This window comes from Ochotona princeps, chromosome 8, assembly GCF_030435755.1.
Source record: "Ochotona princeps isolate mOchPri1 chromosome 8, mOchPri1.hap1, whole genome shotgun sequence".
In the NCBI taxonomy this organism is placed as follows: domain Eukaryota; kingdom Metazoa; phylum Chordata; class Mammalia; order Lagomorpha; family Ochotonidae; genus Ochotona; species Ochotona princeps.
In genome coordinates this window covers 60,280,817-60,295,278 of record NC_080839.1, presented here as the reverse complement: position 1 = coordinate 60,295,278, position 14,462 = coordinate 60,280,817, and the positions used below count along the sequence as shown (strand labels likewise).

Below are 14,462 nucleotides of genomic sequence, written 5' to 3'. Positions count from 1 at the left end.
TTAGAAAGCAGTAGGGAGTCTCATGATGAATTAAGGACAGGCAGGCACTGGAACAGACCCAGTGATGCCACTTTTGGGGCTGTCATGAGGGTCAGGTGGGTCAAAAGCAACAATAGGGAAGCTATGATAAAAGCTACAATCAAAATAAGAACCTCCTTGTATGGCTTCATGAGGGATGGACATAGAGACAGCCTGGCTAGCATGCAGGGCCCCCATGCTGCTGAGCTATCCTGAGCCCAGCAGAGCCCTGCTTCTGTCACATCACACATACACACTCGGCTGGCTTTCCCGTTGCCTGGGGCCTCATGCGGCTCCCCTGTGCCAACCCACTGTCTGTCACCATGGCCGCTCAGAGTCCTTTGCCACAGCTTCTCCCACCCACAGCTGTCATCTGCTCTCCTGCTCTTTTCATCTCTCGTCAAACACATCCTGGCATGTGCTGGCCTGCAGCCCTCCATCACCACCTCGTGCTGGCCTTGGCTTCTATCCCCAGTATCGTTCAAGAACAAATCACACCAGACGGGGCATCGCGATTGCCTCATTGCTTATTTTGCTTTCCACTTTTGAAAGTGGAAGTCTGACGCTTGGGCAAGTAGAACACGCGGTGCAGGGAGCTGAGGTGGAAGCCAAGGGACTCTCTGAGCATGATCGTGCTGCCCACACACGCTCTGCCCATGTCACCTGGCTTGTCAGCTCAGCCCTGGTTTATGTGGTCCATGGCACCCCAGCTCACAGGCAGGGGATGTGGCCCCTGAGCCGGGACCTTTAACCTCATCCAGGTCATTCCCCTCTCCACTTCTGTACTTGCCCCACCTCTGCCCTGCCTCCTGTACCTGCCTTTGCCTGTAGCTGTTGAGCAATGGGAAGATCCTTAATGCCGGTGCTTATTTGACCCTACGTGGCTAGAGCTGACATGTAGGCCCCAGGTGCTTCCTAAATGCTCAACATTCCATGTGAATTATTTTACATCACTTACTAGACATTTGGCACTTGATGTGAATTACTGAGCCTTACTCAGAGTCTCAGGGTACCACTATCATTCCCATTTTATGGATGAAGAAGTTGAGTATTGGTGAGTAAGGACCAGCTAGGAAGCTTACAGGGCTGGGAGGGAGACCTAGCCCTGCCACTCAGGCCACGACGTTACCTTGCAGGGGCCTCAGCTTCCTTCTCTGTGCAAATGACAACGATCCCATCACCCAAAAGGCTACAGAAGACATCACAAGAAATATGGGGAAGTACTTGGCAAAGTTCTGTACAAATATAAGCAAGATCAGTCTCTTCCAAGGCCTTGCTGCACAGGAATTGCCCCAGGTCCCAGGCATCTGCTCTGAGCATTCTCATATTTTCCATGCCAGTTCTGCCATCCCTGTTTCTTTTTTACAGGCACTGGAGGTGTGCCAGGATGACATCACAGGAGCCAGTGGTTCTTTGAAATGCCAGGGCCAGATGACCCCAAAGCCTGACAGCATTCTGTGTTTCCAAGGGAAGACATCAGCAAGTTCCACCTTCCTATTGCCGACTGAGGTATGTTGGCAGGGCCTGCTGTATGCAGTCAGGCTGCCATCTACACGATATGCCAATGGCAGGTGCAAACAGCTCTGTGGTTGTGTTAGAGTCTGTTACACAGAGCCCTGGGGCCTCTCCGGTAAGTAAGGACACCCCAAAGCAACCTGCACTTGTGTTTCGGACTGGGCAGGCATGGGGCAGGGAAAGAAGATACAGAAAAGATCAGCTCTGGTGGCCCTTCAGGGCCCTGGTGCCCTGTTAGAGAGGGTAATGGGCAAGGGGAAAGATAAATCCAGGGCCTGGATAAGAGCGGGGGGATGCTGCTGAGGGAGGGGCCGTGTAGCCCAGCACCTGATTCCTTCCTTAAAGCAGTGGCTGCAGTTGCTACTGGCTAAAGCATCTTCCCACCAGCAGACAGTGCTGGGCATCAGCCTGACCATCTCTGACTCGCTTCTTTCATGGGCTGGACACCAGGGAGCTTAAAAGATGGCAGGGCAGCATCTGAGGCAGGGCTCAGACATTCTCCAGCTCAGCCCACTTCGTTTTTTTTTTTTTTCCTTCTTCTTTTAATATATGGGGCCTCAAAATGTTGGGCAGAATAAAAATTATATATATATCTATATCAGGCCACTAAGGTGTATCTAAGAGCATTCCCTGTGCTTAGTTTGGGCAAAGGCTATGAACAAAGAGAGAAAGGGAGACACAGAGACTGAACTGGACAATGAAATGGCCAACACATTTATAAAAAGGGGCTTCACTGCACTGATCACCAGGAAGAGGCGAAATTAAAGCATGATAATATAGCATTGTTTGGCCTCCAGAAAGTTCGAAATGAAATAACAGCAGTAATGGACTGAGGATGAAGACAGAGCAGCCACATCTACCTGATTAAATGTTTGACCATATTTACCAGAGAGGTTGGTGATGGACTCTCCAGAAACACTACACATGCTCACCAAAATGCAAGTGTAAGATTAATCTTGGGGTTCGCACTGTGGCATAGCCAGTTAAGCTGCCATCTATGATGTCAGCATCCTAAATGGACAACGTTTTGAGACCCACATTCTCCACTTCCAATTCAGCTTCCTGCTAACGTATCTGGGAAAGCAACAGAAAACAGCCCAAGTGTCTGGACACCTACTACACACGAGAGAGAAGCAGAAGAAGCTCCTGGCTCTTGGCTTCAGCTTGCCTAGTCCCAGCCATTACAACCATTTGGAAAGTGAAGCAGAGGATGGAAGATTTTTTTCTCTATCTGTAACTCTGCCGTTCACATATTTCATTAAACAACGTCTGATCTTAAAAATTCAATTCACTGGAGCTATAAACAGGGAGAACTCCAAAAAACATTACAGAATAGAAACAAAGGATCTTCAACATGGTTACAGAGAAACAGAATTTGAGTACAGACCATTTCAAAATTCATGCAAAGCTTCTTCCCATTACAGTTTCCATGGACTTTTTGAAGATGCCTGGTAAATACATTCAGGCAAAAGGAAATCATACAGAAAATGGAATGAATAAACAACCTTGCAAAATGTGGCTAGGTGTCTTCCCTTCTCAACTAGTAAGAGTTCATCTTGAGGACTATGGACTGATACCCTGGGTCATGGACACAGTCTTCCAGCAGAGCTGCTTCTAGGATGTTCAGAAACTCCCCCTGCTGTTCCTTCCCTCCCCCAGCAACTCCAAGATGTTCCAGAGTGAAGCATGCTCAGAGCCACTGGCAACACAATCACTTTCTCGACATTGAATCATGGTGCACAGGAGGGACCTGGGTGCAACAGATGGGAACAGCTTCATTGCCAAAGTGAAGTGTCTCTGATGGGCTTCCACCCTCCTCTCTCCCCTTCGCCTTGATGCAGAATCATTAACGCGGTGCTGAACTGGTGGAACAGCCTTGACTCCGAGGGAACATGAACATTTTCTGTGCTGAGCCATTCCAGCCATAAAGATTTTTATCCTATTACTGCTAAGTGATGAGTATGAGGAGAGAAATGATGATGGTCTTTGGCAGCCATTCCAACCCAGTAAATACAAGGAGGGAGAGATACGTTCAAAGACTGGGCCACTGCCCCTTCATTTCCCAGGATGAAAAGGAGCAGAGGAAAAATGGCTTCCTGGTGAGATGTAGCCAAGTGTGGAATTTTCTCTCTAGGCAAGCGATGGACGCCCTGCTGTTTGAACCATTTAGCACCGCACTGGACAAAGGCCGGGAGAATATGCCAAAGGGAGCAATCAAATGCTGCCAGGCCAGGGGGAGGTGACCTAATGAGGCTTCCCCAGCTCTCATTCCTAGCAGCCCAGAGCTCACGGACTCAGCCAGCCCTGCCACCTGCTCCCCAGCACTCAAAGCAACCCCATCAGAGGCATTGCTAGGCAACAGAAAAAAAAAATATATATATATATATACATTTGCTTTATCAAAGTACTTCCCCTCACCCCTCTTGAAGGCTATGTCTCCAAGTGATGGTTTCTTTCTGCCCAAGCTTTCATGAGCAACTTGGACGACTGCAAATCCAGCTGTTGTCACCAGAACGTGGTAATGGGGTCGGGGAAATGAGAACTATTTGTGGAGCAGGCGCTGCTTTATAAAGAGAACTGCTCTGGGAAACCTTCTCAGATGCGCCTCCACTCCAGCTTGTCTCATCCTCACAGAAGTGATGGATGTCGTGCACCTCCCCACCCTGCTGTATGTATGCAGCGCGTCTTTCCCCCTTGCGACCACATAGGACCTAGGCAGCATTCTGGAAAGCAATGCTCTTGTGCATGCTAACAGAACCACAGGCCTAAGGGAGTAAAGGGGGACACTGGATGCCCCAATGTTTTGTTGGAGTAGAAATGGGGCAGATATACATATGCACATAGGTGGTGTGTGTGTGTGTGTGTGTGTGTGTGTGTGTGTGTGTAATGAGACCATCAGCCACTGGCAAATGCATGGGATCTGTAGTTGTGTGGTCACTTACAGGACCAGAGTTCTGAGCTTTTTCTAGCCCAACACAAATGGCTTGCAGAAGGTCACTACTGGTCCCTTGACCTCCCACTCCTCTTTTCTGGCCTGTATTGGGAATGAGGGGCTATACAGGAGCAGCCGACACATGCCTGCCTTAAAAGCCCCAAACAGGGCCTGGGGTGATGGCTGAATTGGCTAATCCTCCTCTTGCAAGTGCCAGGATCCCATGTGGACACCAGTCCATTTCCAGGCTGTTCCACTTCCCTTCTAGCTCCCTGCTTGTGGCCCAGGAAAACAGCAGAGGATGGCCCAAAGTCTTGGGACCCTGCATTCATACAGGAGACTCAGAAGAAGCTCCTGGTTCCTGGCTTTGGATCAGCTCAGCTCTGGCTGTTACAACCCTTTGGGCAGTAAGTCAGTGGACGAAAGATCTCTGTTGCTCCTTCTCTCTTTAAAGCGGTCTTTCCAATAAAAATGAACAGATCTTTAAAAACAAAAAGCCCTAAACAGCAGCTTTCCACCTCAAGGTTGTGAAATTCTCATCCAGCAGGAATAAAGTGGGATGGACCTGGTCAGGATGGTAACCCCATGGTGTGGCTGAGTGGGCGGGCATTTGAAGCTCAGAGACTCAGACGCTAAGCCCTGCTGGCAGCAGCCTCCCTTGAGCATCATCCCCCAGACGCTGGGCCAGGGCGGCCAGAGCCTCCCCAGTCCTAGGTTCTTTAGCCCCTTGCCTGGGTTAGTTCCCGCTCCACATAAACCAGGCTGCCTTCCCCAAAGTCCTGTGATCTCCACAGAGCAAAAACTGAGAGAAAAACTCTTCTTCTGATCTTTTCCACCCAGAGGACTCTGCGGCCCCTTTAACCCCTGGTGCCACCCTGTGATTTGTGTGCAAGGGGACCCCATGGCCATGTCCAAGGCGATCCTGTCAGCACAACATCCTCCTTCTCTCCTGTCCTCCATCCCTGCTGCCTCCCTCACCCCATCATGCAGCATCATGAGATTCTGAAGCAGCTCACCTCCCACCCCATCTCTGCAGCAGCACTTGCTCTAATACCCAGCTAATAGTTCTCGGTTTTAGATGCTGTCCCTATGCATCCTATAAATCAGAATCCAATTACCATGGTGAGAAAATTGGAAGCAAATTTAATAAGCTCAGACCCCTCCCACATGCTGTGCCTTCATTCTTCTCCTTCCAGTAATGAGAACTCTAAGGAAAAAGACCCTTTTCTGTGACACGGAGTCTGTTCTTCCAATTCCTCATGGTGGGCCCCTGATGACTGAATGGTAAGAGAAGAGGGCTTCTTTAAGTTGCTGTTTTCCTGCCTACATGAAGGGCTAGTGTCCTTCATTTGTTCAACCAGCAGTTACTACAACACTCTCCCCCACCAAGCATGGCCATGGGCTGTTCAAAAGCTACTCACCCTGGAGGGCAATGTTGTCCTAACTGGTAGCATCTAAGCTGCAAGGCATGATGGGAACATAAATGCATCCTAACTCTTTCATATTGAGTGCCATAAAAGAGCCAGGAGTTCAGTGTGGATCAGTGGCCTTGGGATTGGGAGTGGTTGCATACTAGCAGCATCAGTAAGTGATGCTGATTGCCAGAAAGATGGTAAGACACGAATCCTGTGATTGAAGTAACTGGGAAAAAGAGGGATGGAACCTGGGGTGGGGAGTTGGTTAGGAGGGGACTGTGTCCCCACGTGACAGACGGACACACAGGGAGAGGGCTGTACCATGTGGGCAGGTGTTTGGCCTGACTCCAGAAGCAAGTCTCTGCTTGAACCCTAAGCCTCTTGACTTCATCTGGTCAACCAAGGACCAGCCAACACTCACGTATCCACACCTGGTTGCGGGGGAGCATCAGAACCCTATGTGTTTGCTGAGACATGGACTGCTGGGCGCCACCCCCAGTGTTTCTGATGCACTGGTTCTGCTTAAGGCCCAAGAATTTGCATTCCTAACAAGTACCCCAGCAATGCTGAGGCCTCTGGGCTGCTGGTTTGGAAAACTAGACTCTGAGCACCATTGTTCTAAACACCTTGTGGTGCAAACCATGATGCATGGGGCCGTGGTATCAGCATTGCCTAGGAGTTTATTAGAATTGCAGAGCCTCTGGCCCCATCCAAAACCTGCTGAACGAGCCTGTCACAAGCTCCTCAGATGATCCACTTGTTTGCCTAGTAAGTGTGAGAAGCACTTACTTAGAGCAGGTGTCCTCGGCCCTGGTTGCTCATTAGACTCGCTTGAGGAGTTCAGCAAAGAGACACTTCAGGGAGCACAAGTGTGGGTATCAGGATTTTGATTTTTTTTTCAAGAAAAGCTCCCCAAATGCTTCTTATAAAAATTCTGAGCTGAGAACGGCCAAGGCCAATGCTCCTAACACTCCACATTCCCGTGACTTTGATTCTGCTTACTCCCGCGTCTTTGGCCTTGATCTTGACTTGGACATTCACCTCTGCTCTTGGAACCTCAGCCTAAACAGGCCTAACAACTTAGTGACCCCCTTCTTTACTTTCCCCACGAATTGGGATACCAGAGTCCCTTCCCCCTGAGGCCTTGGTTGCATCTCCTGCCTGGCATATCCAGTTTTCCAGTACAAATCTCCATTTGTCTCCCCTCCAGCAGTTTCACCTTGAACCTATCCTGTGTAACAGCACAGCTGAAGCACTTTGAAAATTTACCATGGGACAGGTACATATGTGCTATTACATATAGGACTCCCCAAACTCATGCAGGTGTTTTAATCCAAAGTCCTAAGTTAAATGTTAATGTATTAACATCAGAGGAACAAGGGTGCAAACTTGACCTAGTTATGGTCCTGGGGAGGAGGACAGAGGGGGAAGCCCCTTAGTTCATTGAAGGTTTGCCCTTGGAAGGCAGTGTTTGAAAACTCTTCCTCTCTCAACTTTCTAGTTCATCACACAATTGCTACTCTATACCAGCTCTACCATTGCCAGTCTCCTCTGGACCCCAGTCTAACAGAGCTGCCAGTCCTGGACTGTGAATCTGCAGACCATTGGCCAAAAGAAACCTTCTCTCCTAAGTTGCTCCTCTGAGATATCTTAGAGAAAGCATTGAAAAGCTAACTGTCACACTGCCATGTGTAAATTCTATTTGGTCCCTACAAAAGCAGAATTAGGTAGGATCATGGTTATTTTTAGCCCTACTTTTTCAAAGGAGGAAATTGAGCTACAAAGACGCTGCTCAGCAGCCCAGCCAGGACTGGACCCAGGGCAGGCTGATCCCAGAGTCTGTCTTGAATCCCTAGCAGCATTCATCTCTGCTTCACTCCACTTACTGGCAAGGCTGGCCCCCTCCTACTGCTGGTGAATGGGTAGGTAAAGCATGTAGACATTCTATTACTGAGAACTTCAGTGAAAAAAAGTAGGGCTGGGGTGATAGCAGTAGCTCTCACTGTAATTTTGTTCGATGAAAGACACAGAGCAACATCAATGGATACTTTCAGTTGTCTCAACTTGGAGGAGGTGCTTTCAAAGCAGAGGCCAGGGATGCTGCTATACATCCTACAATGTACTTAACACCTATAAGCAAAATGATCCAGCCTACACTGTGGGCTGCTGCTGCTGATTCTGCTGGGGTCTATAGGATACAGGTGACCCAGTAGCCTCAGCTGATTAAGGCAGAGAAAGGAAAGGCCCGCAAATGAGCCCCAGGTCTCTACCAGTTCAGGCATTCAGGCCCCAGGCATTATACTAGGATGATGTCAGGATATAACAGGTGGACTACAGGACTTGAGTGCAAGGTCACAGCCATACTTTCTCTGAGAAGCAAGGGCTGTAGGTGGGAGACACTATGAGCAGGATACCACCACCCAGTGGGGCCCATTTGGAGGATAGACACATGGCAATGTCTAGAGTTCTCATCAGTCCGGAGTGACACCGGCAAGGGCTCAGCCCACCACCAAGCTTGGTCCAGACATATCTGATTCCCAGGGCATCCTCTCGCAGTTGCCAGCAGGGAACCTGGTACCCTCCAGATGCTCAGCTGGTCCCATGTGCTAGCCCTCACCCTCATTCCCTGGCCTGCCCTCCCCTTTCTGGTTTAGAGGAAGCTCCACATACTCTGAAATGCCCTGAGGAGCACACTGCCAACCCCTACTGGGTAAGGTGGGGACCCAGAGGCAGACACATATCACACACACACACTCTCTCCCTTTATGTCTTCCCAAAGGAGGTCCACAGTCCACCCAAAACCTCTCTTGCCTTCTCACCACAAACCCAATGATCACCTTTCTTTCATTCATAGACTCAGACGTGGAAGTACCATCATGGTCTCCCATCCACCTCTCTCACTAGAATTGAGCGAAGCTCAGGACTCTGGCTCCTTTTGGGGGTGCTGATGCTGAAGTGGGACTAGCTGCATCCCCCCCTGGGGATGTGTGCGGCAGAAGCCCAGGGTTCTCAGTTGTGCAAACCACTTCAAGGGGGGAAACTGTGCCTACCAGCCAGCCTTCCCATAGCAATAACTGACATACCTCCAGACCATCAATACTCATGAAAACTGCCTGGTGCCCTCTTCAGAAGGCCCGGTCCCTACAAAGTAAGTACCCGAGGACCCAAACAAACCCAGAGAGCCCAGAAGCAAAGTCAGTACTGATGCATTCCAGTTGATCACCACCCCTTGACCCCGCATCCCTGCATGCCCATCTGCTGGTTGGGGTGCCGACAAAGTCAGTTTTCTGCAGCAGATAAGAAACATGCCCACACAGGTCATGCGCACCTCTGGGGTTTAGAGAAGCCGGGATCTGGGCTGACCTGTTGGTTCAGGCCTCACCAAGAAGTACAAGGATTGCTATGACTCTCTGTACAGGAAAATACCATTTCCTGCATACTCTCAGGCCTGATTTTGACCACCCTCTGAGGATGTGACCTGCCCAGTAGGTGGCAGGCCAGAGGTGAGTGAATGGGCCCCTGGGCAGGTGGGCAGCAGGTGGGCAGGCAGGAAGCAGTGGGAGCAATAGCGAGTGAGGAAGCTCTTCGGACTTCTCACCTTGTCATCACATACATGGGCTTGACAAGAGGCACCTCTTCCAGAGTTATAAAAGAAGAGATCCCCAGCCTGACTTCCCTGAGAGTCTGTCTGCCCAATCCTCCCCACTTTGAAAGTGGGGCCCAGCTGTGGCAATCTGCCCAGGGCAGGGGAAAACAGGCTTTGGTGCCAGGAGTTCAGAGCAGGTGTACCCAGGCTGACCCCAGGGAAGGCAGCAGGTGTAGGAGGACTCTCGGCAGGTGGAAAGAGGAGGTTTGGAAAGGTTCCCAGCACCAGGAAGGGCAACTGTCACATCACAACCCCTATGGTGTCCAGCTAGCAGCAAGTGGCCGGCCTGCCCCTTGCCATTCCTGGTGCAGGTTTTGGCATGGCACAGAGCCTGCCTGTAAATCATGGTTGCATCGTGACGACAGGGGTGAGGGTGGGGATGGGAGTGAGGGAGGGGAGGAGGTACCTCTGATGGCGAGTGTCCGGGACAACCCGGTTGCTAGGTATCCGCTCGCTCTCCCGCTGGTTGAAGGCATGCAGCTTATAGGGGTCGTCACCAATGCGCCACTTTTTGGCATTCAGGTACAGCCGCTCGTCAAATTGGTCCCACGGATCATCCCAGTCATCATCGGAAGGCTGTGGGACAGGAATGGGAAGACTGTGTGAGAACGGCTCCCTGCCCTCCATGAGCCCGCTCCACTACCAGCGCCCAGCTGCCCAGTCAAGGCAGGCACGGCACAGCTGGGCTCAAAGATGGGACAGAGACAGAACGCTGGCAAAGACCACCAGCTCCAGCAGTAACACAGAGGCCAGCGACGATACCAAACTGACACCCCAGACCCTCAGGCAAGACTGAGAGAATGGTTTCTTCTCCCACTCTATAGACTAGAAGATGGCCTCAATAGGCAAGAGCCTAACCCACAGGGTTAGTGGAGGGAAGAAGTGGCAGGGATGGGATTTGAAATCCCACCCCAGATGTCACCTCTTTAGGACAATCTGAGAACACCTGGTCTACAAACATGGGCCCACTGGCTACCCCAGCAGTGACCCAAGGATTGCTATTCTCCTTGCCTGTTGTGGAAAGGCAGGGGCCCAGAGTCACCCTCTTTCTTTCCTCCACCTTCCCAAGAACCTGCACTAAGAAAGATCACTAGGGGTGGGAGGGGCACTGCTGTGGCACAGTGAGTAAAACCACCACCTGCAGCACTGACATCCGATACAGGCACTGAACGGTGTATGTTCTGCCTGCTTTACTTCCAACTCAGCCCCCTATTAATGAGCCTGGGAAAAGCAGCAGAAGACAGCCCAAGTGCTTGGGCCCCTGCTACCCAAGTGGGAGACCTGAAGGAACCTCCTGACTCTTGCCTTTGGCCTGGGTCAGCCCCAGTCATTGCAGTCACCTGGGCAGTAAACCAGTAGATGGAAGATTCTCTCTTTCTCCCTCTCTCTCCCTCCTTTCTTCTCTCTCTCTCCATCCCTCCCTCCCCTGGGGAGCCAGCAGTACCTGGGATGCTCATTGCCCGTAGAGACACTGAGGATGCCCGGGACCATTTCTGCATGCCTGCTCTGGTTTCAACCTTACCCAAACCCTCCACGCTACAGAGGGCAAGAAGGGCTTCCAGAAAGCTCACAAGCTTATCTGACGCCACATGGCTGAAACAAGGCAGAGCCCAGAGCAAAGGCGAGTATCTCGGGCCACTTCAGTGAGGTGATGGACTGGCTGTCCTGCTAGTGACTGCGCTGTGCAGCTCGCCCAGCCCACAGCAGTCCTGTGGCCAACAGAGGCATTCTACCAGCCAGCGTCAGTTTCAGCTTCACAGCCTGGCCAAGTTTGCGCCCAGGGGACATCAACACTCTTTCTTCTAGCAGAAACCTGACTAAGCACCAAACAGCTCGGGCCTTCCAGGTCCATCTAAAGATGCAGTGTCTCAACAGAGAATTTGCTAATAGGGTCCTGACCTGGAACTGAGTTTGGGGGGGAACTGGTGTCCTGGGGCCAGCATTATCACCCAGCAGGAGGATGCTCATTCATGTTACTGATGCCAATTGTCCCAAGTTTTTCCAGCCAGCTGGCTAAGAGGAGAGTGGAAAGATGCCCACCCATCACCACATGGCCAAACTGTATGCACCTGCTGCATCTGGTGAGGCCCAGGGCAGGAGCAGCAGACAGCGGTGCAGGTGCTCAGCCCATGAGGCAGCAGAGTGGCTGATCCAGCTGATATATTCATCTCAGGCACAGGCACAGTGGTTATCTTATCTGGTAACTGTTCTCTCCCTCTCCCTCTTTCTGTCTCTCTCTGTTATCTCCTTTTGAAATAGCATTCTCCTACTAACAGCACAAAATGAAGCTCTGGGAAACAGTGCTTTTTATCCAATAATTGATTTTATTAATTCCCAGTGATATTGCTGCTGTTACAGATCGCACGGGAGGGAGTTGGGGGTGGGGGCATGAAACCACCAGCCTATGCCATGTTGCAATCTGACATCTGTCAGTTGCAGTGTGACATCATCCTAGTGTGGCCCTGGCATCATATCTGGTGGGAAGGGTCAGGGTACTGTGTTCCCTTGGCTCATTTTCAAATCACTCTAAATAGGTTGTGAGCCCCACAGTACTCTGAGCGGTGCAGAAAGACATGGAGTTAGAAGATTCTGCTTCCAAAGGGGCTGGAAGGTTGCATGGGGGCAGGTGTGAAGACAAGGTGAGTTTCATGACACAGGCTCAATGACAGGGAGGTGACACACAGCAAGGGGGAGGGGCAAGAAGGACAGTTCCAAGGATAAAGAATCAAATGAATTGATCTTGAAGGAGGAGAAGAGATTTTACTTTGCCTAAGATGAGACAAGGAAGGGACATCATGCTGTGAAAAGCTTGCGAAAACACAGTAATTAATCAGGGCTCTCTGGAGGAACATGGAATGAATAGGATGCCTGGGTATGTGTAAGTTTATGCAGGAAGAGATCCATTACAAAGAACTGAGAATTGGCTCATGCGGTGATAGAGAATGACAGTTCCTCCGAGCCCAAGAGCTGCTGCTCATGATGGAGACGCTCAGAAGAGCTGATGATTCAGCTCAAGTTTGAGGACAGAAAAGAATCCATGTCCCAGTTCAAGGGCAGTTGGGCAGGGAGAGTTCCCTCGTGGATTTTATGTCCCACTTGAACCTCTAAGGGATCCAATGGGGACCCACCCACACTAGGGAGGACAACCAGCTCAACACAGGAGATTGAGTACCCTGCAGCCAAATGTAAACCTAGAATCCCCTTTATATAGGCACACATGCCCAGGACAGCGTTTGACCAAATACCTGTACACTCCACTGCAAGGTTAAGTGAATGCATAAAGGGAGGCTCAAAGAGCATCTTCTGTCCAGGGAGTGGCTAGTCAGGAATGAAGAGCCAGTAGGGGGATGACAAAGAGCAAGAGTGAAAGGAGACCATAATGCAGCTGGGTCTGTGGGATGCAGGTCAAAGGGACATGAACTTTGGCCACACAGGAAGGAAGGAGTAGAGGGAAAGAGAACCAGCACCAAGAGATCAGTGAGGGAGTAACCTCAACATTCCGCACCCCCAACTTCAAGATAAGGGACGCCTGGACTGGGTCCTGCTGGATGATTCTATCCAGTCAGCTGCAAAGACAGGCAGAGAGGCAACAAGCCCCTGTAACAATACATACAAGGCTGAGGCACTTGATGCAACTGCTCTCCAGCAAGGTCAACCAGAGACTCAGGGCCAGGCGGGTGGCAGGCCAGTGTTGGTTCAGCCTGGCTGTCTTCATCCATCAGGGCAGCTCAACATGCTGGGCATCCTGGCATGAACTGCCCTCCAAGAGATGTGACCCAAGCAGTGTACTGGGCACCAGAATCTGGAGCAGCAGGAGAGCTGATGACAGAAGTCAGGTGACAGGTCAGCAGCAGGTGTCACTGGCAGGGCGGAAGGGCATTGCAGAGCTTGGTCCCAGCCTGCTGCTCTAAGACCCAGCAAGCTGCAGCCTGTGCTGGGAGCAGGGCTTTCTATAATGACATAGGGATGTCCGGCACAACATAAAACTGCGTTCCAAATCACCACAGTCACGCTCAACCTTGCACGTAAACTGCTCAGGCAGCTCTCACAACTCCCAGTCCTGCAGCAGGAGATCTGCTTGGACAGTTGAGGGGTTTGTCCAGGGCCTCAGCCAATAAGTGAGGGAACTGCAGCTTTCATCATCTTGAAGATCCTCCCAATGCCACAGACAGAACCCCAACAGGGTGACTGCCTCTGCTGGGGATCAGGGGGCAGCAGAGAAGATGCCCCAGGAGGACTCACAGAGAACCCATGTCTGGCTGAGGGAAGATGAGTGGCCTGCACTGTTCTGCAGACGAAGCCAGTGGGGGTGGGATGGGGGCAAGAGGGAGGGTCCCATGGCTTCTGATGGACTGCTGACCTCACCTGGTTCTCCCAGATGGAAGTAGAATTGGCTCTTGAGCTCCATAGCCTCGCAGTCCCCAAACAGTGTTCCTTGGGAGAGCAGGAGGTGGGGTTTCCTGGCCTGGCCTTGCAGTTGCAAGACACTGGCCTTCTGCAGACCCCCACATTGGCCCCCAGGATAGGACCTGGATGCTAGGCTCTGGATTCTGTTTCCTGGCTCACATCAATGTCCAGGCAAGTATTGGGCGGGCCCATCACTCTCACCTTCATACCCCTCCCTTGGGGAAAGGAGAATGTACGCCCAGGACCCTCAAAGATCCATCACTAAACCCGGGCCCACTCCTATGTGGCCTCATCTTGGTCTCCCAGCTCCCCAGGCAAGCTTCAGGCTTCACTTCTAGCTATCACTGATGCAGTGGAGATGGACCGTATTTCAAAACGCAGGGTCAACACCATCCACAGGAAACCAAGACATCATCTTTTAACTGGCAGACGTCTCGTTAAGTCTGCCAAACCCCTGACCAAGCCCGCAGCTTCAATCCTTTGGCATCAAAAGTGAAAGCTCAACATCATGTCCCTTAAGCTGCTTCTC

The 14,462-nt window shown here is 51.1% G+C and overlaps 1 protein-coding gene across 2 annotated transcripts in view; it reads right to left on the bottom strand.

The window, feature by feature from the left end:
- Positions 1-14,462, bottom strand: part of GALNT14 (polypeptide N-acetylgalactosaminyltransferase 14) — a 196,343-nt gene that overhangs the window by 59,477 nt on the left and 122,404 nt on the right. For both annotated transcript variants that reach the window (XM_058668119.1, XM_004582712.3), the window contains exon 2: positions 9,933-10,102. In XM_058668119.1, the coding sequence (XP_058524102.1) occupies positions 9,933-10,102 (170 nt within the window). The remainder of the gene's footprint in view (positions 1-9,932; positions 10,103-14,462) is intronic.